The following is a 22308-nucleotide window of genomic DNA, read 5'->3' as shown; positions in this document are numbered from 1 at the left end:
TCCATTTGAATTTCAGGTTTTTGCCTTTGCCCTGTGAGGGCATTAATTGTGGTTGTTAATGTTGAATTTATTGAGGATAACAAAGAATTTTGGTTGAAGCACCCAGTACGAGTTGTGTGCTTTGTTTCAGCTGATAAATGGTAAGGGTTTTGTTCCTCCAGGAGACTATTATCTCCCAGTCCCAGCAAAAGTGCGTTTTGAATGAGAGCGAAGAGCTTATTTGCTGACAGGGTCCGTGACAGGGATAATTCTAAGACTTCCAGATTTCCTTGCCCTATCTCATCGTGCCGAGGTTCCAGGGGAGGAGAGTGTCCTGCTTCGTTGTTCGAGGGGAGAAGTAGACTCCCGTTGGCCAGTTTCTCATGGTGATGTAGATTTAGTTCCTCGCTCGGGCCATCATTTGCTTGTTGCTTCATCTGCTTTAATACATTACTGCAAGGCTCCCCTTTCACCAGTGTTCTCAGTCCAGATGGCATTGGCATGAAGTCTTTACAGATTGTCATGGCATTACAATTTGAATGCACAATGGGGGTGGATTCTAGCCAGACTTGAGTCTCTGTGGTCTGCATTCTCATGGTGACAGTATTGTTTGTTTTACTCATTTTAGTGCCTGGTCTCCTCTTTGTCATTTTTCTCCCCTGTAGCGCACAGGCTTATTTGTGATTTCTTTGTGCTGACCTATCCCCCAGTTTCTAGGGTAGTTTGTTGACCAGTTTGTAGACCAGTTTCCAACTGTGTACCAGAAGTTTGCATTCTTTGTCTGTATTTGCTCCTCTCCCGTTTACTCTGTTTTCCAGTTTTTCTGGGTGTTATTTGATTTCATTTGGGGCAATTGAGCTGGGACTCTTTGATTGTTTATTTATTTTTCTAATTCCACAGGTCTGATTACTTTGGTTGTCCCACTGAATGACTTGAACCAGTCTATAGTTATTCACCTTTTTCTGCACACCAGCTGACTTCTGTTTCTGTTTTATTTGCGATGGTTCCTAACAGAATGAAGCCTCTTAGAGATCCGCCTGGGGGTGCGGCAGATGAATACATGGGTGGCGCCCGTAAGAGAGTGTTGGGGGGAAGGCAGTTGAAGGCAGTTGAAAGGGAAGTGTAGGAGATGTTTGTAGGGGGAACAGCGTTTACAACGCAACTTTTACAACGCAGTACCTTTACCATGCAACTTTTACAACGCAAGTCGTTACAACGACCTGCGCTGGGGGGCGCTCTAGGATAGGGAATAGTTAATTTACTATCCAAAACCTTCCCTACTATCCACGGGAACTGGAGTTGGAATAGTAAATTAAACTATTCACTATCCAGCAGCCCCCAACGCAAGTCTTTGTAACGACTTGCGTTGTGAAAGTTGCGTGGTAAAGGCATGCGTTGTAAAAGCATGCGTGGTAATGACATACATCTGTTTGTAGTGAGTGGGTTAATCATCCTAGTGCTGGTCGTCCTCCCCTTACTCGCAGGTGGGGATTATCTACTCGCGCCCTGTATTCTCCATTTGCGCTCTCCCTTTGCCACCAAGGGGGGGCCACAGTGCCGCAATAACCAGCTGTGGGAATGTGCGCAGGAGCCCCTACCAAGACAACCCCCCCCTGGTATTTAACTAAGGGCCTTGAAATTTACAGATGGCAACGATTACAACAGGCAGGGGCAGCAGAATCAGCAGAGGCAGCAGAGACAGCAGGGTCCGTGTCAGCTAAATGGCGGCAAGGTGATGAGGGCCCATGCGAGTGGGGCCTACACAGCGGACCCAGGCTGCACCTGGATCTAACCGGGCCACCTCCGCCCGTCTGCGGCACACGCTTAGAAGCTGCCGTCTGACGGCAGCTGCACTCGCAGGGATCGCTGGACTCGCTATACCCTGTTGCCCCTCTGCAGTCGCAAAAATGAAGTGGCCTGCCGCCACTTGCCTGTGTCCGGGTCTCGTTGCCGCTGACTGTAAAAGCGAGAGTGCCAAGATTGAAGACTGCGGGGGCCGTGGTGGGGGGAGCCGAGCGGTTGCAGCTCTTGCGATCATAGCCCTTCCTCCACCTCCTGCGTGCTCTCCTGGCTGCAGTGGCATAACGAACTTTGAGGGGGCCCCCCTGCAGGGTACGTGAAAGGGCCCCCTCCGGACTCAATCTAGAGCTTCCCAGCAGAAGTGCGGTGCTGACGGGGCCCCCTGGAGGGTGAGGCCCCCCGCACCGCTGGGGCTGCAGGGGCCTGTGTTACGCCCCTGTCTGGCTGGAAGTTTAAGTGGTTCGCTCACCTCTGTTGCATACAGATAGTCTAAAGGGGTACTTCATTTATTAAGAACAAAAAGAATTTGAGGGTGATACAGTAGTGCCACGTTTTGGTGGAAACGTTTTTTGCCACAGACTAAGGGCCTGGTTACACAATTTAACATTTATTAGGATTTAGAGTCTGATTAAGATTTTGGCGGATGGGTTAGTCTGTCACAGTGGTGACGGATAACCTGCCAGCTGAAAAGGAAATCCAATAATATTCTATGGGATTTCTATTTCGGTGGAAGGGATATCCGTCACTGTTGTGACAGAGTAACCCATCCGCCAAAATCTTAATCAGACTCTAAATCCTAATAAATGTTAAATTGTGTGAAAAACAACATAGTTATACTGTGACAATGTAAAGTCTGATAAAATGGAGTTGGTGGGTTTATTTGAGGTACAGTAAATGGAAAGTGTTTGATATAAAATGTTGCTTGCAAATAATTTGCTGGCCGAATAAGATTATAAAAAAGCATTATTTACAAGCGGACCTTACCTTTGCCAGTGGGAGCGCCAGAATAGTGGAGAGGCTGCTGACGGCCACAGGAGCGGGGGAGAGTCGGACAGAGGCGACAACACCGCCACCAGCCGCGCCGCCGCCTCGGGACTGCAAATCCCGACTGCCTCAGCGGCGGCGCGTTCCCCGACGCGTCACACGCGCCGGGAGGGGCACATAAAGATACGAGCCCTCGGTGGAGCGGGGGGAAAAAGCATTATTTACAAGCGGACCTTACCTTTGCCAGTGGGAGCGCCAGAATAGTGGAGAGGCTGCTGACGGCCACAGGAGCGGGGGAGAGTCGGACAGAGGCGACAACACCGCCACCAGCCGCGCCGCCGCCTCGGGACTGCAAATCCCGACTGCCTCAGCGGCGGCGCGTTCCCCGACGCGTCACACGCGCCGGGAGGGGCACATAAAGATACGAGCCCTCGGTGGAGCGGGGGGAAAAAGCATTATTTACAAGCGGACCTTACCTTTGCCAGTGGGAGCGCCAGAATAGTGGAGAGGCTGCTGACGGCCACAGGAGCGGGGGAGAGTCGGACAGAGGCGACAACACCGCCACCAGCCGCGCCGCCGCCTCGGGACTGCAAATCCCGACTGCCTCAGCGGCGGCGCGTTCCCCGACGCGTCACACGCGCCGGGAGGGGCACATAAAGATACGAGCCCTCGGTGGAGCGGGGGGAAAAAGCATTATTTACAAGCGGACCTTACCTTTGCCAGTGGGAGCGCCAGAATAGTGGAGAGGCTGCTGACGGCCACAGGAGCGGGGGAGAGTCGGACAGAGGCGACAACACCGCCACCAGCCGCGCCGCCGCCTCGGGACTGCAAATCCCGACTGCCTCAGCGGCGGCGCGTTCCCCGACGCGTCACACGCGCCGGGAGGGGCACATAAAGATACGAGCCCTCGGTGGAGCGGGGGGAAAAAGCATTATTTACAAGCGGACCTTACCTTTGCCAGTGGGAGCGCCAGAATAGTGGAGAGGCTGCTGACGGCCACAGGAGCGGGGGAGAGTCGGACAGAGGCGACAACACCGCCACCAGCCGCGCCGCCGCCTCGGGACTGCAAATCCCGACTGCCTCAGCGGCGGCGCGTTCCCCGACGCGTCACACGGGCCGGGAGGGGCACATAAAGATACGAGCCCCCAGCGTCGCGGGACGCGAGCGGGACGCCCGGGGCTAAGCCCGGGCAAAGGGCGGGCCGTCTGAGGCCGTCCGAGGACTACGAAGGACGGGACGGGCCACCTTATTGATCTCCACGTAATCAGACACTCCGAAAGTAAGTCCTCTACATACACTCCTCCCATTTACGCCCTGCCCCTACTAGGCGATTAATTGTCATACATACTGCCATGTCCACAAGGGGCAGTCGCAGCAAAACTGCTGCAGGAGTAGGGAAGGTTACTGGCCCAATCGATAATTTCATCTTCAGGGCCAACGAAGCGATCGACCATGGCATATCATTATTGGAACGCAGAGTCTCCCTGGAACTGGCCCAAGCCAGACGTTCTTCATTGGGCCTCCTTGCCTCAGCAAATACACCTAATAGGAACAACCCTGCTGACGGTGTCTCTGTAGTTGGCGTTAGCGCAGAGATCCACACTATGCCTAACACTGTGGATTTATCAGTAACACAACTACTCTCAGACTCATTACGGAGTTTGGAGAAATCTCCCAACTTAGATGTCACTGATAACTTTAACACACAATTAGATCTTGTCACAAACTCTATTCCAGCAATGAGTTTCCCTGAGAGCCTGCATACAACATCTATTGTGGAGTCCCAATTACTTTCTATTCCGATAACAGACACCACACATGCTCTTGCCACCGACCCGATCCTGATTATAGATCCCGTCCTCATGGATACTAATTCATCCCCTCCCCGAGATTTGGTCACTATACACACATTTGAGGACTCAACCCCCACTTCAAAAGCATTGCGAGGCTTAAGGGAGGGAGCTATACAGAAACAGAAACAGCCCCAAGGTTTAAACACATCTACATCCAAGGGAAACCCTCTACCCCAGAGGAAGCAGGGGAAAAGCCTATCCCACAACTCTAAAAAGGCTAACAAAAAATCTAATATAGGACCGGGTCATAAAGGAGACTCGCCCATCACGGAGTCATCATGTAAAGACTGTCCCTCAACAAACCAACTTATAACGAAGGTTGGGGACATTATAAGTGTCCATCTTGCTACCATAGAAAAGAGACTAGGGAATATGGAAAAACAATTAAACGAACTAAGTGCCCTTGTCAAAACTCCATCCCCAAAAGGAATACCAACTTTAGTGACGGCCAAACCACATATTCAACATCCTTTGGGACAACCCGCGAAAAAACCAGTTGCAGTCTCTAGTAATACACCCAAGCTAACCTCACCTCCAAAGGGAGTCGCGAAAAAACCTAAGCCACCCACCATAAATACAAACCCACAGGGGACACAATCCAACCCGACACAACCAAAGGGGGGCACCACTAACAACTATAAGGACAGGAACAAAGGAAATCAAGGAAGATTTCCTGCTAATCTGCCCCCTGGATCAAGTCCATATGTAGTGGTGATGACGGGAGTTCCCGAGTTATCAGACAGTACTGAAGAACCTACTTGGTCTCTACTAAACAAAGTCAGTTACTGGCTAAACAATAATAGACCCCTACCCCCATACTGCAGGAGTAACATTCTAACAGTTAGAAGGGTACCGTGGGTGGGCCATGAGACAAAGAAAACACATGGTGACTGTGTGATTATTAACTTTGATGACCCACGCACGGTGGAACATATCTGTTCATGGAGAAGTGAGGGGTACAGTGAAGGTATAGAGACAAGGCACCTTTCATTCTTCTATCCATCTAGGAACTCTGATAGGTTTAACCACTACGTCCATGCCTTTGATGGAGACTGGTGCCAGGTGGGGCAAAAAGACGGGGGAAACAACTGGGGTGAGCGGGGGCGAGATAACCACAGATACCCTCAAAGAAATACAATAAGCAGAGATGCCTTTTGGGGAATACCAGTTTTCAATAGATTCAGCAGCCTAGAGATGGTTGATTGACTCCCACCATCACCCCGGCTGCTGAACATTGAACTGGAGGGAACAAAACAGGGTTGCCCCATCGAGCTTATTAAAAACATAGAGGCGCATGATAAGGATAGCCCAAGTACACAACTGGCCCAAAATTGTTTGAGGTTGTCACTAACAACAGAAGATCAAGTAGTTGGTATTATTAAAGGGCCTGTAACATCTAACCCCCCAGATCCCTACCCTCGTAAAAACTCTAACAGCGTATTAAAGATCCTCAGCTGGAACGTAGCTGGACTTCAACAGCGGGTGTCGGACCAGGAATGGTTAAAATTTATATCTAACAGAGATATAATAATGTTACAAGAGACATGGGCCACCTCGGAAACAGTTATAGAGGGTTTTGAATGTCACAGCATTAGCGCACAGAAGCCAGTCTTTGGACGCCCCATGGGAGGCCTGCTGATTGGATTCAGGATAACTCTAGGGGGGGCTACCAAATTAATACCAACTAAAAGCCCAAACATTCAAATAATCGAGTTTACATGTAGGTCATCGTTATACTTTATTAATTTTTATAATAACGATTTTCACTCGACCCCTAATAGGAACTATATAGAGCTATTCGAGAACATTACAAGAATAACCGAATCAGCCAATAACCGTGCCAACAATAGGATTATCTTAGCTGGAGACTTTAATGCCAAACTGGTGGAAACCAAAGTAGGTGCAATTCAATCAGATAGGGCCACCAAACGTGGGAATGAATTGAAAAATTTTATAAACACACACACCCTATTGAATATAATGGACACATGCAAAAATAGTGAAACTGCATATATCCCAACTTTCAGAGGCAGAGATTTCTCCAGTACGGTAGATTATATCTTCACGTCTGCAGAATTATTAGATAAAGTTATCCAGGCAGGAGTTGTAGAAACAGCTTTTGGAGACCACAATGCATTGGAAATTAGTTTAAGATTGGGCCCGATTCAAGCTCCGCCCCGCACTTTGGGAGCTAGGGATATTGTGCCATCATCTGATAACCTAAGGCTAAAGTGGAAAGGGGTGGACTGCGGACGCATTATGAACACAATCATAAGCAACCACCAATCAACAGTTGACTCATGCTCACTTACTGATGGGAACCACCAAAGGATAGTCAAAGACTTTGTAAATCTTTGCAATGTTATTAAGACTCTTCTGACAGTCCCCAACAGAACAAACAATGACGAGCCTAGGTGGTTCGACAGTTGCTGTTCAGCGGCAAATAAGGCTCTTCGCAGGGCTTTAAATTCTAAACCGAGGAGTCAAGTAGATGTACGTTCCGCCAGGCAGGCTTATAAAAAAGCCATAGGGATAAGGAAGGCCACTATGGTAGAGGATCATTGGAATGAACTAATTGTCTCTGCTGCTGTGGGAAATAGCGCAACCTTCTGGCCTGCTGTAAGGAAGATGCGGGACATGGGGAAACAGTTGTCACCAACCAGCTGTACTATCTCAAGTCAGCATTGGGAGCAACATTTCTCCAAAATATATGCCAACCCTACTGCTTCTACAGAAGACTCCAGCCATGGCAAACTGAGCCCACTAGATATAACCTTGGGGGAGGTCGTTCTGGCCATCAATCAAAGCCTCGGGAACAAGGCTCCAGGGCCGGATGGCTTCCCAATGATTTAATCAAACACAAACCAGAATTTTGGGGGCCTATTCTGGTCAATGTTTTCAATTGTCTGCCGATGGGTGCCATCCCTGACACCTGGTCCACAAGCATAATAGTGCCTATCTACAAAAAAGGTGAAAGATCTGACCCTGCAAACTATAGGCCCATCTCACTCCTAGACAACACCCTGAAAATTCTGGGCCGGGTGCTGTACAATAGAGTGAACGATTGGGCCGAAAAAACAGGGGTGTTGGACAGATGTCAAATGGGCTTCAGAAGCAAGGTTGGGACAACAGAACAATGCCTGAACCTTAATCTTATAATAGGCAAATACACCATAGCCAGGGTTTCACCTATCTACCTAGCCTTTATGGACTTGTCGTCCGCATTCGACCTTGTGAACAGGTCAAAACTGTGGGCGACCTTACTCTCTTATGGCCTTGATGAATCTTTGGTATATTTCCTAGCCTACCTACATGCGGACACTAAAGCCCAGGTACGAATTGGCATGGAGGGTGAGATCTCAGGGGCAATCAAGGTAGAAAGAGGCGTCCGGCAGGGGTGCGTTTTAGCACCCCTGTTGTTCATCATTTATATAAACGGATTGAGTGATTCCTTGAAAAAGACGACAACTGATGTCCCGAAAATCCAAGGGAAATTGTTACCCGCACTTCTGTATGCCGATGATGCGGTGATTATGGGCTTAACACCGAACGCCCTACGTGCCCTGGTCAAGAACTTTGCACATTTTATGGGGAACCTGGACTTGAAAGTGAATTTAAAAAAATCATATATTATGACCTGTGGGCCAGGGGCCAAACAACTCAACTCCATTCCGATTGGTCAAGAGAAGTTGCACTCTATCAAATCATTCCCCTACTTAGGCATGGTCTATGCTGCGAACGGCCTGTGGAGTGGGCATCTCGCCCACGCCACAGGCAAGTTCTCAAAGGCCATAAACTCAATCCTTTCCCTGCCACGGCCAAAGAGGTCAGAAACTACTAAGGCAATCGTGAAAATATACAGACTGCAATGTGTCCCGGTAGCAACCTATGGCGCTGAGATTTGGGGGACAGTGAAACCATCTAGCCTGCAGATAGAAGAAAACCGGTTATGTAGAAAACTTCTCGGAGCCCCAATCTCTTCATCCGGGTACATTTGCCATGCCGAACTCAATTTGCCTTACATAGCTGATTTTATTGCCACACGACCAGCATTATTTTGGCTGGCCATTTGGACCAATGACCGTGCTACTTTAACACAGGAAATTGTGTCTGAATGTCTAGCCTGTGACAAAGGCATGAGTATCCCGTGGCTCCGGGCGACAAAGGAAAGCCTAGATAGCATTGGCAAAACCCATCTTTTTAACGATCCCTCCCAGATCAAGAGCACAGATAAAAAGGATATACAAATTGAACTTTATGTCCTCTTCAGGGAAAAGAGGATGGAGATAGAACTGCAAAAACAAACTGTCAAATTATATGTGAATAACATAAATAACGACTCATCTCCACAACAAATCCCTTTATATCTAAGACTTCCTATGACCAACTGGGAAAGATCGTTACTATATCGCTTAAGAGCTGGAATCATAAAATACTCACTTTGTTTTCCAATGGGCCACAGCACAACGAATTCTGGAAATGAGTTATGCCCCTGCCCCTGCGATGGATACAGCAGACAAAATGACTTACATTTCTTTTTTCATTGCAAATTTTTTATAAAATACATTAAGTGGTTTTTAGTCCCATATTTTAAAAAACAAAGACCAGTTTCCCTGACTCAATCTTATTCTATGCTTTTAAAATTAGAAAATGATGAACTGATTTTTCGTGTAAGTTCATTTCTGAAAGTCATCTTCTCTGCACGAAAATCAATGGAATCTCCATGAAATGTTCATGTGCCTTCAAGTCCCCCATGCCGTTGCACTTTAGTAAATTGTACTGCACTTTAGTAACTGAATCACACTAATTGTTTACATTAATGCTTGGAAAACATCTGCGGTTTTTAACTATTTGTGGAAATCGCGTAATTATTTTAAAATGTATTTTTATGTAAATGTGTGGCTTTTATGGATTTTTTGTAATCCGAATAAAGTATTTTTGAATTGAATTGAATTGAAGATTATAACTTCAACCTGTGAATAAGATTCTGGCCGAATAAGAGGCTTACTTCCCCATCATATATAGCTCTAACAAGGGTTGCCACCTTTTCTCAGAGAAAAATACCAGCCATCGGTTCACGTTTTCATTTTTGTAAAGGCTCTGACATGATTCTTAAGTAGAACTTTATAGGAAGGTGTCTCTATTAGTTTTTAATATGGCCTTTCTTTCTTTAATTATAATTTATCATTATGGCAACTGTAGAACACATTTCAAAGTGTTTTCTTCTTGCATTTATTGTTTAAGGTAGATACCGATTGGAAAAAATGCCGACTCTAGGCAATTTTTTTCCAGATTGTGTACGATGTCGGTATATTAAAATGCAGGTCATACCTTTATAAACCCGGCCAGGTTGTAACCCTAGCTCTAACCAGTGTTAAAATTGGCCAATTTACCTCGCCATTACTAAACATTGGCATACGCATTGAACATTTCGTTTTGTTAATTTCTATTTTTCAATATATTACTTATTAACAACCATCACTGCTGCGAGATATTTCCCTCGATTTCGCACTTGAGTGGCACTAATTTAATACATGCCAGCCACGCTCTACTCCGAAGGTAGGCCTTTCGCTGCACTCTGAACTTGACGTGCTTCCGGCACGTGCAGATGCCGAGTGGTCTAGCGCGTTGGATTCTGGGTATGCTAGACAGGCAGGTGTGAGCGGGACTGGGCCGCACGTGTCAGCATAGTTTTCCATCGCCGTGTTCGTTTGTTGTGACAGCTGTTACAGCAGGGAGCGGAGTGTGAGGTAAGTTGGGGGTGGGGGGCGGCGCATTGAAGGGAAGACTGGAGGCGAAGGTGGGTCAGAGAAGGGCGAAGCTAGATCGTAGCTAGGGGGGGGCGAGGGGGGCGGACCGCCCCAGGCGGCACTGTTTTTGAGGCGGCAAGGCGGCGCGGCACTTGTGGCACGTTGCAGCCACGTTGGTGTGCTGCGCGCGCGAGTCAGGCAGTCTCTCCTGGGATGGCAACCTCCAGTGTGAGCAAAAACACGGGCATCCACACAGAAGTGCAGATTTGTTTCTTCGAATCGCAGCCGGGCAACGGTGGTGGCTTAAACTGGATTGAATACTGTTTGCACTTGTTCAGGGACAGTTTATATTTCAGCAGAAGCATCCTGGTAGTGATGTCAAGGCTCGTGCTCTGAGCGCGGGACGGCGCATTAATAATCACTGTTTCTTTTATTATCCATTGCCTGTTCTTTCTGCGTGCGCAGCTGTGCCCGATCTTTGAACTTTACCCAGCATGTGAAAACCTTTCACCTGTAAAACGCTGTACCCTGGACTGGTGTCCGCCCGTGGCAGGGCCATGGGGGCAATTAGGGCACATTAGTGAATGTCACTCGAGCCCTGGAGTTTTTTACTGAGCCGGCAGAACCACATCCTTTGTTTGCTCTTTTTTCCAAAGCATTATTCTTCCTTCCCACCCTCCCTCACCCAGAACAGAGTACAAATAGCCCACCCCACTCCCTAACCACTGCTCGTGGAGAGCTCCAGCTCAGTGCTCCTCACCCCCAAATCTCTTCTTTGCCATCCAGGAAATCGAGTTTTAAACCCGGTGCAGAGCAGCAGAGCTTGGCCTGGCAAGCGCCCAGACCAGAGATGGCATCCTTTGAACATTCCATAAAGTATAGAACCCTGCGAATGCTGGTAATTTCTAAGTTTTTATTTCTTTATTTGAAATTTTATATCACACACAGACGACGTTAAAGTACTCTACAGTTATTTTTTTACAAAAAAATGTGAGAAATGATTCCAAATAATAAACATACATATTTACAAAGAAATGTTCAGGATGATGTCAGAGCATTTTGCAATTTGTAAATACATATTCTGAGAAATGCATCTAAGTCATACAAATCCATGTTAGCAAAGATGTGTTGTCTTATAGTGAACATTAAGTCGTCAGTTTGTTCTTCACGCTACAATATTTGATTAAAGAATTGCACTGCATATGTGGCGGTGCAGGTGCTGGAGAGAGCTGCAATTAAATGTCACAAACGTAAGTGTTAGTATGGTGGCAGTCTGTGTGTTCTCCTTTGTACTGCCGGTCACCGGTATATTTAACTGTGTAGCCTTGGACCGTGTCATGTATGTGCATGTAACTTGCATGATCGAGGTAACTATTAGCGGTGATACTTCGTGACTCTCGGTCCTTTTTCCCCAGCTCCCTCCCCAGGGGCGGCAATCTGAGGGATAGCCCCGGGCGCCACAAGCTCTAGCTACGCCGAGGAAGTCACTCAGAACGTATTCCGCCATTGGCAAGATACGTTCCTGTTACAGTGGCAACCGTTCCTAGGCTGAAGAAATGATTACTAAAGAATTGTAGCCGCCGCCAAACAGAGGAACAATGTCAGTATGACAGGTATTGACTCTAAAAAGAAGAACTATCCTAGGCACGTGAAGAGTTCTCAGACCCTGAATGCACCCACAGCAATGGAAGCAGTGCTCCCTAGGAAAGTGCAGCACCATTGGAAAAGCACGGTGCTCCAAGAAAATAAGTTAATAACATATACAACGAACATTGGCAAAGCCAATAAGTTTTGTGTTATCTCCCAACTGTTAGCGTTGCCAATGTTTGTGAATGTTTTTAATAAAAACGCCCAAGAAGACACTTTTTGTGTGTGAATGCGTATTGCGCAAATGCAGAAGGCCATCGTTCGCAGAGAGGAAAGCATGGCTGAAATAAACAGGCCCTATCCCTTGCTACCGTGGGCAGAACAAAAAATGTGAATGACAGACACTGACAGAACAACGGATGATCGCTGGTGGAACCCACTGTAAGTACATCATATGTATGAATGTATTAAAATCAAGAGGTTTTTGGTTAAAACCAGGCCCAAAACAAGCACATCAAACAAACAAAAGGAACACCACTAAAAATACCCAAACCCCTTTCCACTCCAGCCTTGTAAAATACAAACTCCCCAGGACGGTAGCATCTTACTCTAAATGGAAGAAGAATCCCTCGAAAAACAGCAGAAGCCTAGCAGCACACACAGTAAAAGCACCGTCCGTCCAGGTATGGCGATGTTTGGCAACCTACAAAAATGACACTTTGGGGTAGAAAGAGGGGGCATTCATTTTCACGTTATTTTAGGCGATTCGTCATTTTGTTTAGGAGAGACTCCGCATACTACCTGTATGGAAACACTCTAAGCAGACTCCTGTAATTGGGAACCTTCTGAAAGGGAATAAAGGACCCCAACATGCAAAAGCAGCAGCACTTTAGGGCTGTGCGTTGCTGTTTTGTTAACTAGTAAACCTAGTAGTTCACTACTACTGTTAGTCACAATGTCTCTGTCTCTTTCAGCTATCCACAGTTCTATGCAGCCTTTTGCCCCTGGAGCAGGCACACAGTCCCTTTGCCTATTGCCTCTCTTCTCTGCATGAATGGCACGACTCATAGCAGCAGAGGTTTCCTGTTGGGGGCCAAATGTCCTCGTGCATCATCTCTCACGTGGAAGGCCCATGCACCACCCTCTTCACAGAGGGCCTCGATACATTCTATCTCACCCTTAGAAGTGTCATGTATCCATTGGTACTGTTTGCACTGCAGAGCAGTATTCTCACATTCCTCTGATGATGTGCTTTAAACAAGGGATGAGCTGCAGTCGTTTTCCTCACAGAGGCATCATAGGGTGATTCTGAGTAGCATCACCTCTAGTTTAGTCAAATCCTGTAGGTGCTCCTCTTACGTCCTAAATAATCAATCACAAGATATATATTGACTGCCCTTTGCCTGGAGGCTTAAAATTATACAAAATTGGTGTTGTGTTTGATTAAGAATGAGGACGGCTCTCTGCTATTTTTTTGTAAAGAAAAGTTACGTAGGTTTGTGACAATATTATAATTTTCCTGCCGTTTGCTCACAAATTAGAACGACTGATGCGTGTTAATATGTTTAGAACATGCCGCAGAGTAGTCCCGGACATAACCTGTAATGCCTTTCCAAAGAGTCTTATAAAGTTGTCTCAATGTTTAAGATGAATTGTATCTCCACACCTTCTTTCGTAACTGGGGATCAATGTGCCTTTGCACTTATGTTGACTTCATTCTAAATTGTTACTTGCTTTATGTAGGGGAAGTTGAAGTAGTCCTCGTTCAAGACCAGAACATGAGACTGAAGCGAAAGAGTGACGCCAGGAAAGTTGTGATGCAAGAAGATGTTCCCGCGTCTGAATTGGCTGGGCTGGTTTGTGATACAGCAGACAGGGTTTCTGCATACACTAGCTCTGAAGACGACCTCTTCTTGAAGAATGTTTCAGAAAAAGCAGAGGTAGGACCCTTTTCAAACCTTGCACATGCTCGCTTTCAATCGATGACAAAGGAATTAAAGTCCGAATGTGGTGGAGTACCATGCCATAATCAAAATCCGAAGATCGTGTGTACCTTTGGCAGCTCCAGTTTGCCTGGGAGTTTGGTGAATACTATGTTAGCGAAGGAGGTGCTAACTGATGTAGGTGGCAGTGTGTCAGGCTATGCCAGTCCCACAGGAGAGAATGTCAAAATAAGACCAAGTTCATCAGCAAAGCCTTCCGAGGTTCAAGGAAGCTGTGACGCTGCGGGGCAGCCCGTCTTTTGTGATAGGTATCAGGTAGAGCAGAGAACAGGAACCCCAGTGGAAATGAAAAAGGAAAAGTCCCTTCACAGTGGCTCACAGAGTTTCACAAAAGCACTGCTGGATGGTTCCTCATCTTCTGCACATATAGGTGTCAAAGACAGCTCATGGGCTACAGGCAACAAAACCAGTGTGGTACAGAATTTTGAGCTGAACAGCAAAGGTTCTATAAAAACAGAGATTGACACTCTTTCTCAAGGGGCCAGTAAAACACTGGATAGCATCAAGACCAGCGTAGGATTTTGGAACGCCGGTGAGGAAGTCCTTCAGCAGGGGCAGAAATGTTCACCTATGGCAGACAACGACCCATGGCATCAGCCTCCAAGGCTTACAGGCTATTTATCAGATTCTCTTGCAGATATGCTGGAGGAAGGCATTTTTTCAAGGTTGGCTCCTCCTATGGAAGCAGGACCGGTTTCGACCGGTGACCTGTCGGTCCCAGAAATAGGTGGTTTAGGAACACAGTTGGTGGATGGTGACCTCTCACAAAGTCAAAATCCTTGTTATGTGAAACAAGAAAACCTGTCGCTCAGTCCTAGACAAAGCGTGACGGGCAAGGAAAAAATACAAGATAAGAATCAAGGTGAAAGCAATTTGTGTACTTCGGACGAACGACCCACAGAACATTCTGGAGGAGATATAATTATGGAGAGAGGACTGGTCAGAGAGTCGATAGCAAGTGATACATCGCATGAAATGCTTGGACAAATCTTAATGAAAGGTTTTCTGAGTGTTGATACACCACAGTATACAACCAACTACATTATACCATGTGGAGATGCACTTGGCAGGACCCATGTAGAGGCTGTGTCTACCCCAAAATGTCACGATAAGTTCAGTTCTCAAAATAGTCCTCTCCATTCTCCGTCCTCCCAGTCATTTTCTAGATTTGCTATGAAAATTTCGGAAGACACTTTCAAATCACAGCTGACTTTTGATCGAGGAGCAGTGAGTAATACAGGACAATTGCCTACAACCAATGAGGAAAACAAGGGTGACTGTCGTGTGCCAGATGTTACTCGGGTTGCAAGTGAGACATATGAAGGCAGCTTGGATAGCTCCTGTGAAACTGTATGCCCACTGCCGGAAGAAGGCTCAAGGATGCTAAAGACAGATGGACTCTTAGCTAAGTGCAGGGAGCAGAATAATGCTGAAAACAGCTTGGTGACCTTAGCAAGGCCACAAAGCATGGACTTGGAAGAAATGCAGCTCAAGATGTCAGAATGTAGAGTGCATCCGGATGAAAATGAAGCCCCTGGTGCTGAGATAGAAGCAGGGACCACTCGAGCTTTCCTTGAGTGGGATGGTGAGGAAACGGTTTGTAACACTGATGAGATGGAGCAGTCACCGTCTTTAACTGAAGCAAATAATTTGGAGGTATGCGTATGGAAATGTTATTATACTGGTGTGTTATAATGTATTTATGCCTGCATTTGGTAAGAGGATTCTGGAATCTGTCATCAGTGCTATTCATCTGAGATGAAGTGGCTATGTTGGAAGTGGGTGACAGCTTTTTCTCAGTTTTCCACTCGTTTGACCATCGTTACCTTCGCTGTCCCTCTCATACCCCCTAGTCACGTAGCCATGCCTAAAATACCTCATCAGCCTATTCTCAAACTAATTGCTCAAGCATAGTTCAGAAAATTGTGCAAACCAAGGGCAATTTTGTTAGCTTCTTTATTTGTTTTATACAGTACTGTTTCACTCTGAATGAATTGTATCAGATAGATACAAACGGTACAAATCCAGCAAACTTACAAAAACAGGTTGGCGAAAATACAGAAAAGAGAGGTAGAGAATGAGGTAAAGAGAGCAAAAGAAATGTAGACAGAGAGCGAGGATAGATGAATGTTGATTATGATGTGGAGAAATACATCATGTGATTGTGGCACGCGGAATTGAGACCCTGATTTAGAGACTGGTCGTAAACTGGACATGTGCTATAATTGTTGTTTGTCTTAGCTGGCAACCTCTGACTGCCTCATCACGTCAAGAATGCACTGTTCCTGATGACAGACAAAACGGTTTGTCCCTCCATGGTGTAGAAATATTGGATGGTAATACAATGGTGAAAATGGCAATGGAACAGCACCTCAATTTAGGTTGCACAGACTGCCACCTTTTCAGGCAATGCCACGTTTGTGCAAAACCTCCCATGTAAATCATGATGATCATTTATAGTTTGTATACTTGAACTGTGCACCCATTTTGGAGGTAAATTTCCATTATCTACCTGTGTCACAGACAAATACTCCATGCGGGACAGACTTTATGGTGTTGTCACAGGTTTTTCCCCAGAGGTGACTCCTGCCATACTGACAGAAATAATTTAAGGGAGAAAGATCCTGACGCGGCCAACTTTAGATGGTAGCACCTTCTTCCACTGGTGTGGTAAAGGTGTTATATTTACCACATTGGCGAATGGCAGTCTGTCTGTTGTGCTCTTCATGGACCCCTTAATAGGGAATTTGCAATGAAACATAAAATGATTATACTGTGAGCTTTGAAAGAGGATACTTTTTATGTTTGTTTAGACGGCCACCATTAATATTTGAGTGTGTTTTGATGGGGAAAGTGTCTGCTGCTCTGACATATCTGCATTGCTTAAAGACTGATTGGATTTAGTTTGTTTGCTTGGAGAGTTCGTAAGTTTTAGCTTTTAAGACATCACAGGTCTTCCAAAAATGATTTGTAAGGTTGTATAGATATATTGGCTTTTTCAAATAGAGAGTTTTGAAAGTGAGGTAGGCCAGTTTAAATTTGACCTTTTTGTCCAGATGTAACCCATTACTCGCTAACGACTAATGTTATGTTTTTCTGTTGGCAAATGGAGCACAGCTTTTACAGGTGGGGGCTGCAGACTATACTCATAGGGTATTTCCAAAGTCATTGTTTAAAATGTCTAACACTGGAGAGATGCTTACACAACTATGCAGAGCCCGGGGTCTGGGAGTTTTGAAAACAAGGGTGAATTGAAGATGTACAGGGTTAACTACAGCATTTTGCTAAGTCACATATAGATTAATTGCCTTGTGCATAACAATCCACTTTCACTTGTGGAAGCGCCCAATGAGGCAGCCAGTCCTCTGTATTCATTGAGGTCTCATTATAGGGCAGCTCTCACTTAGGAGTTGATACATAAATTATATATATAGACCTTCAAAACGTGCAAAAAATAAACATGAACTGTCTGTATGAAATATTTAATATTAACACTTTAAACAACATCCTTAGGATCATGGTTGTGGTCTGCAAGGAAAAGATTGCCAGCAGCAGTTTTGTAACCAACTCCTGCATAATCATGGGAGGCGAGCTGTGCACAGATGTTATGCGCAGCTCCCCCCCTCCTTTATGGTGCCAATGATTTTGCAAATCAGGATTGTGCCCATTTTATTTAAAATGGTAGAGATAGTGGCCCATGTTTCTAAAATGTATCCTGCTTTGAACTATGCTGTAAATCTGAAATGGTTCATCATATTGAAGGCTCAGTGTTGATAAGACCTGGCATCCTTGAGAAGCCTGTGACATCTGTTTGTCTCCATTTACCTACTACTGAGAGCATGAGTACCCCCAGTACCTCAAAAACCCAAGAGCTTTAGCTCCAGATCCAGGTAGTTCTTGAATGCTGACTTCTCATACAAGATATCTCATTTGCGAGGTTGTTTGGAGATTACATCAGCAGCTGATTTTTGGGATATATCATATGCCCGGTAGATCGTTCATGTGTGTTTGACATCTTGATATGTTCTTTAAACCCCCTCCATGCTCATGACGAGCTCAGCTCGTCATGCAGTACACTGCTCGTGTGCTTATGACGAGCTGAGCTCGTCATGCTCAATGGGGATCTGCAGAGTTCAGCACCAGGGGGGAATTAATGTAGCATTGAAGGTGTTAAAGAAAATAATTTTAAGGTGGAATTATGAAAATAGTAACTTGAAAAGGCAATAGAGTGGAACAGTAGGACAGTGCCCAAAACACCTTACTTGGAGTTGGAGTGCCGTGACAGTGCTCGAAGTTAGTAAGAGACGCACTACGGTTGAGTAGGCGCTTAGCTTGTGTTTTGTCTTGTGTGTATGAGTTAAGATACTGCTGGTGGCGATAGAGGGTTCTTAACCCCTTCGCTGCTAGGCCTTTTCCCCCCTGTGCTAAGCCTTTTTTTGTCTATTTGTGGTAGTTCGCGCTTAGGCTCCTGTAACTTTTTGACCACATAAGGTATCCATGCCAAATCTGCGTACTTTTCTTCCAACATCATGGGGATTTTAAAGGCACCCAGGGTTTGTGGATTCCCCTGGAGGGGACCCAGAAATTAGCCAAAATACAGCTACATTTTGTTTTTTTGGGGAAAAATGGGTGAAAAGTGCTGCAAAGGAAAGCGTCTGTTTTTTTCACTGCAAATGGTATCAACAAAGGGTTTGTGGGGCTGAAATCACAATTTCCCCAGCTTTTAGGGACAGACAGACTTTTGTCAGAAAACCAAAATGTTTTACACAGTTTTGGCATTTTATTGAGATATAGCCCATTGCTATTTTTGGGCTTTCAACCTTCTTCCAGTTCATGGTAGAAATGGGTATAAAAGCAATTCAATTCAATTCAATTCAATAAAGCCTTTATTTCGATTAGTCATCATTAAAGACAGGATCGTCCAAAGTTAAAACAGGTATTCTTTCACTTAAAATACATCATATAAATAAGTGGATGTTAAACAAAACTACTATTTCAGATCGACATAAATAAATATGTATACATATTAAAACTGGATTTTAAAATATGAATTTGATATGTAGAAACAACATGCAGTCGTCGTTTCAACAACGAGAGCGTTAAAAAAGAACAGATTATCTGCCTCACAGTAACAGGATGGTGCAGATCATAACTCATACTCCAACAAAGTAGGGCCATCAATACTCTATAGCCTACATTACCCCCCCTTTTTGTTACGAATGACCCATGCCCAGCTCAAGAACTTTGACACACCAATCATAGTGAGGGCGCTGGTATCTGATTATAAAATTCTTCTTGCAACCATCGCCGATCTTGTATTCATAGACAAAGCCATTTTATCCTCAGCAAGTGATAAGCAGGACATGCGAATAGAAGGTGATCTATGTTCTCACTGTGTCCCTGACAAAATATGTACTTTTCACTTCTAGCGGGATTCCATTTGCTTGTAAAGCATCTTATTGGCAGCGTGCCTATTCTAAACTGGTGGTAGAGCTTCAGATCGCGAGGCTTATTAATAAGATCCCAATAGCCTTCAAAACCAACCTCGTCTTTAATGTAAAGGAAATCCCTCGACAGTGACGGCCTTATATGGGAAGAGAATCTCTTGGTTTTAACCATTTCCCAATAGGCTGCTCTATAGGTCTTCTTCGGTGAAAATGCCATAATCTCAGGATTTTCCCATAGGTTACTCATCCCCATCTCGGACAATAAGGACCTAATGTTATTCAGCCATGGGATCTTATGTGATCGGCTCAAACTCCTCACTTCCAGTAAGGCCTTGGCATACAGAGAGAGCTGTGGTGTAGACCAGAGTCGCCTCCAGAATGCCAAGGGTCTATAACGTGTTACATCTTCAATGGTGTGACAACCCAAGTCAAGGTAAAGAGGTAATAGAGGAGAAGATTGTGGAAGACCAACGATTGATCTTGCAAACTTGTTTTGGGCTTTGGTAAGAGGGGATAAATTATCGAAGCCCCATAACTCTGCACCATATAATATAGCTGGGCTAATTTTAGTTGTATACATTTTTAATATGGGGCGATAGGCTTTGTTTGGGAGAGCCTGAATCCCTTAAGCAGGGCACCTGCTAATTGCGCATGTTTTAATGCTAGCATCTCTACTTGGGGCTTCCAACTTAGTTTACTGCTAAATATAACACCCAAGTAGATTAAACACATCCATCTGCTCCAATAAAGCACCGTCCATATATACACTAGCTTTGATGGTCTTAGATTTATGGAGCACCATAAACTTTGTCTTTCCTACATTAACCACTAGCTCATGTTTGTGGTAAAACACCTCAAAACGAGACGGTGCCGCCTGCAGCCCCTGTCTCGTCTTGGATATAAGCAGGGTGTCGTCTGCGAACATTAGTAATGGTATTTTCATGCCCGCTAACATTGGGGCGTCAGTTGGATGATCTAGGAAGTACTGCACTACCCCGTTTATAAATAAGGAAAACAAAGTGGGTGCCAACACGCACCCTTGTCGAACCCCTTTGGACACCATAAGCCGCTCTGTGGTCTTTCCTGGTTTACCCCAACGAACCTTCGCGTAAGTTGCATCGTGAAGTTTAACCAAAATGGCCACCAAACCTGGAGGCATCCCCATTGTCAGCAGTGCCTTCCACAATTTCCCCCGAGGGACGAGGTCAAAGGCGAATTTCAAGTTCACAAAGGCAGCATAGAGTGTGCCCCCACCTTTGACCACCTCCTTCCAGTAGATTAATACAAACCTAAAGGCCTGATCGAGAGTGCATGTGTGCGACCGAAACCCTGCCAGTAGTGGTGTTAGGATGTCAGTTTCTGTCATCCAACCCTGTATTCTCCCTAGCACTAGTCTGGCTACGATCTTCTGACCTGCGTCTATAAGACTTATTGGTCTATAATTCCCTGGTTCAGATCGGTCCCCCTCTTGGAGATTGGCAATATTTCAGAGCCAGACCAGGTTTCTGGAAGTGGGGCACCTTTTGCAATAGCATTAGCTAGAAGCTTTAAATATGGGACCCATAAGTCTTTATCCTGTATGAATAAATCTGTAGGGATACACTCGGGCCCGGGCCCTACCACTCGGGATTATTTTTAACACAGACTCAACCTCAGTGCTAGTAAAATTCAGTGGTTCTTCGGTTAGAATATTCTGGGGGGGCTCCTCACTTCTATGTGTGGACTTAAACCATGCCTCAAAAAACGTCACCCACTTTTCTGGGACAACATGATTTATCGGTGTCTGTGACTGCATTCCATTCCCCCATTTGGCCAAGTGCCAAAATTGGGTCATGTTCCTCCCGTTACATGCCAATAACAGGTTCTGCCATCTCTCTTCATCCCACTCTCTCTTCGCCTGTTTCTGTCTTATAGTTTGCTCTAGACTTTTTAATATTATCCTGTGCCCTAGATCTAATGGCCTTCACAAGGACATTGTAAGCCCTTCTGCATGCGTTATTATACCAAGTACTTGGCCTCAGGGGTCTGTACTTACCACAAGGACTTTTTTTTAATGAAGATCCTTTTTTAAGTTCTTAAAAAGTTCTTCATGAATACCCGGTAGGATGACATTAATCTCCTCCTTAGACTCACAGTCTGAAAGTTTGGACAGTGACCACAGGACCATGTCCCTCATCTGCGCAAGTTCACCCTCATTATTAGCTATCCTTCCCCACCGTACTCTTCTCAGATCGTTGGTGATAATTACCTCTTCAGTGACAAGATCACCTTCCCGCTGTCTAGAGCAGCAAAAACTTCTATCATTGATTCTTAAGACCAGCGGTTTGTGATCACTTTTCAGCCTCCTCTGAAACTCCATATCTACTGCATAGGGCCAAAATTCGACTTTAATGAGGATGTAGTCTATACTACTACACTTTCTTCCATTATCGAAAGTGTTTGCACCCAACCTGTCGAACTGCATCCTCCCATTAGCAGCCCTCAAACCCCTTTCCAGACAGAGGCCCTTCAATTGTAAAGCGGCCTCGGTCCATTTTCTTATGGGTTGTAGTTCTAATTGGGGAATGTCCCATAGCGCATCCTCGTCTTCACTGAGCCTTCCATCTTCTGGGTCCAGGGGTTCAAAGCTGCAGTTGAAGTCACCCGCAATAATCAAATTGCCTGTGACTTCAACATTTTCCAAATAACTGTCAAGAACTGTGACAACACTTGAACCCCTACCACCTGGCTGACCCTGAGAATAGACATTAACTGACATAATATCAAGACCTTTAGGTGATCTAACCCTTATGGCCATAATGTCAGGGCTGTCTATGGAAAGTTCATCCACCCTGATCCGCTCAGATTGTCTCACCCAGCAGGTCAGCCCTCCAACTGGTCTGCCCCTCGTACTTCTTGTTGCTGG

The 22308-nt window shown here is 45.5% G+C and overlaps 1 protein-coding gene across 11 annotated transcripts in view; it reads left to right on the top strand.

Moving 5' to 3' along the window:
- Positions 1-10234: 10234 nt before the first annotated feature.
- The window catches only part of SPOCD1 (SPOC domain containing 1), an 858027-nt gene continuing 845953 nt past the window's right edge, over positions 10235-22308 (top strand). For 5 of the 11 annotated variants that reach the window (XM_078680658.1, XM_078680656.1, XM_078680655.1 and 2 more), the window contains exon 1: positions 13900-15612. In XM_078680658.1, coding sequence (XP_078536784.1) covers positions 13936-15612 — 1677 coding nt within the window. In that variant the 5' untranslated portion in view covers positions 13900-13935. The other 6 variants (XM_078680661.1, XM_078680659.1, XM_078680665.1 and 3 more) reach the window with 4 other exon arrangements.

This window comes from Lissotriton helveticus, chromosome 3_1, assembly GCF_964261635.1.
Source record: "Lissotriton helveticus chromosome 3_1, aLisHel1.1, whole genome shotgun sequence".
NCBI classification, from domain to species: Eukaryota; Metazoa; Chordata; class Amphibia; order Caudata; family Salamandridae; genus Lissotriton; species Lissotriton helveticus.
The sequence above is the reverse complement of the archived record's forward strand: the minus strand, read 5'-3'. Positions and strand labels throughout refer to the sequence as shown.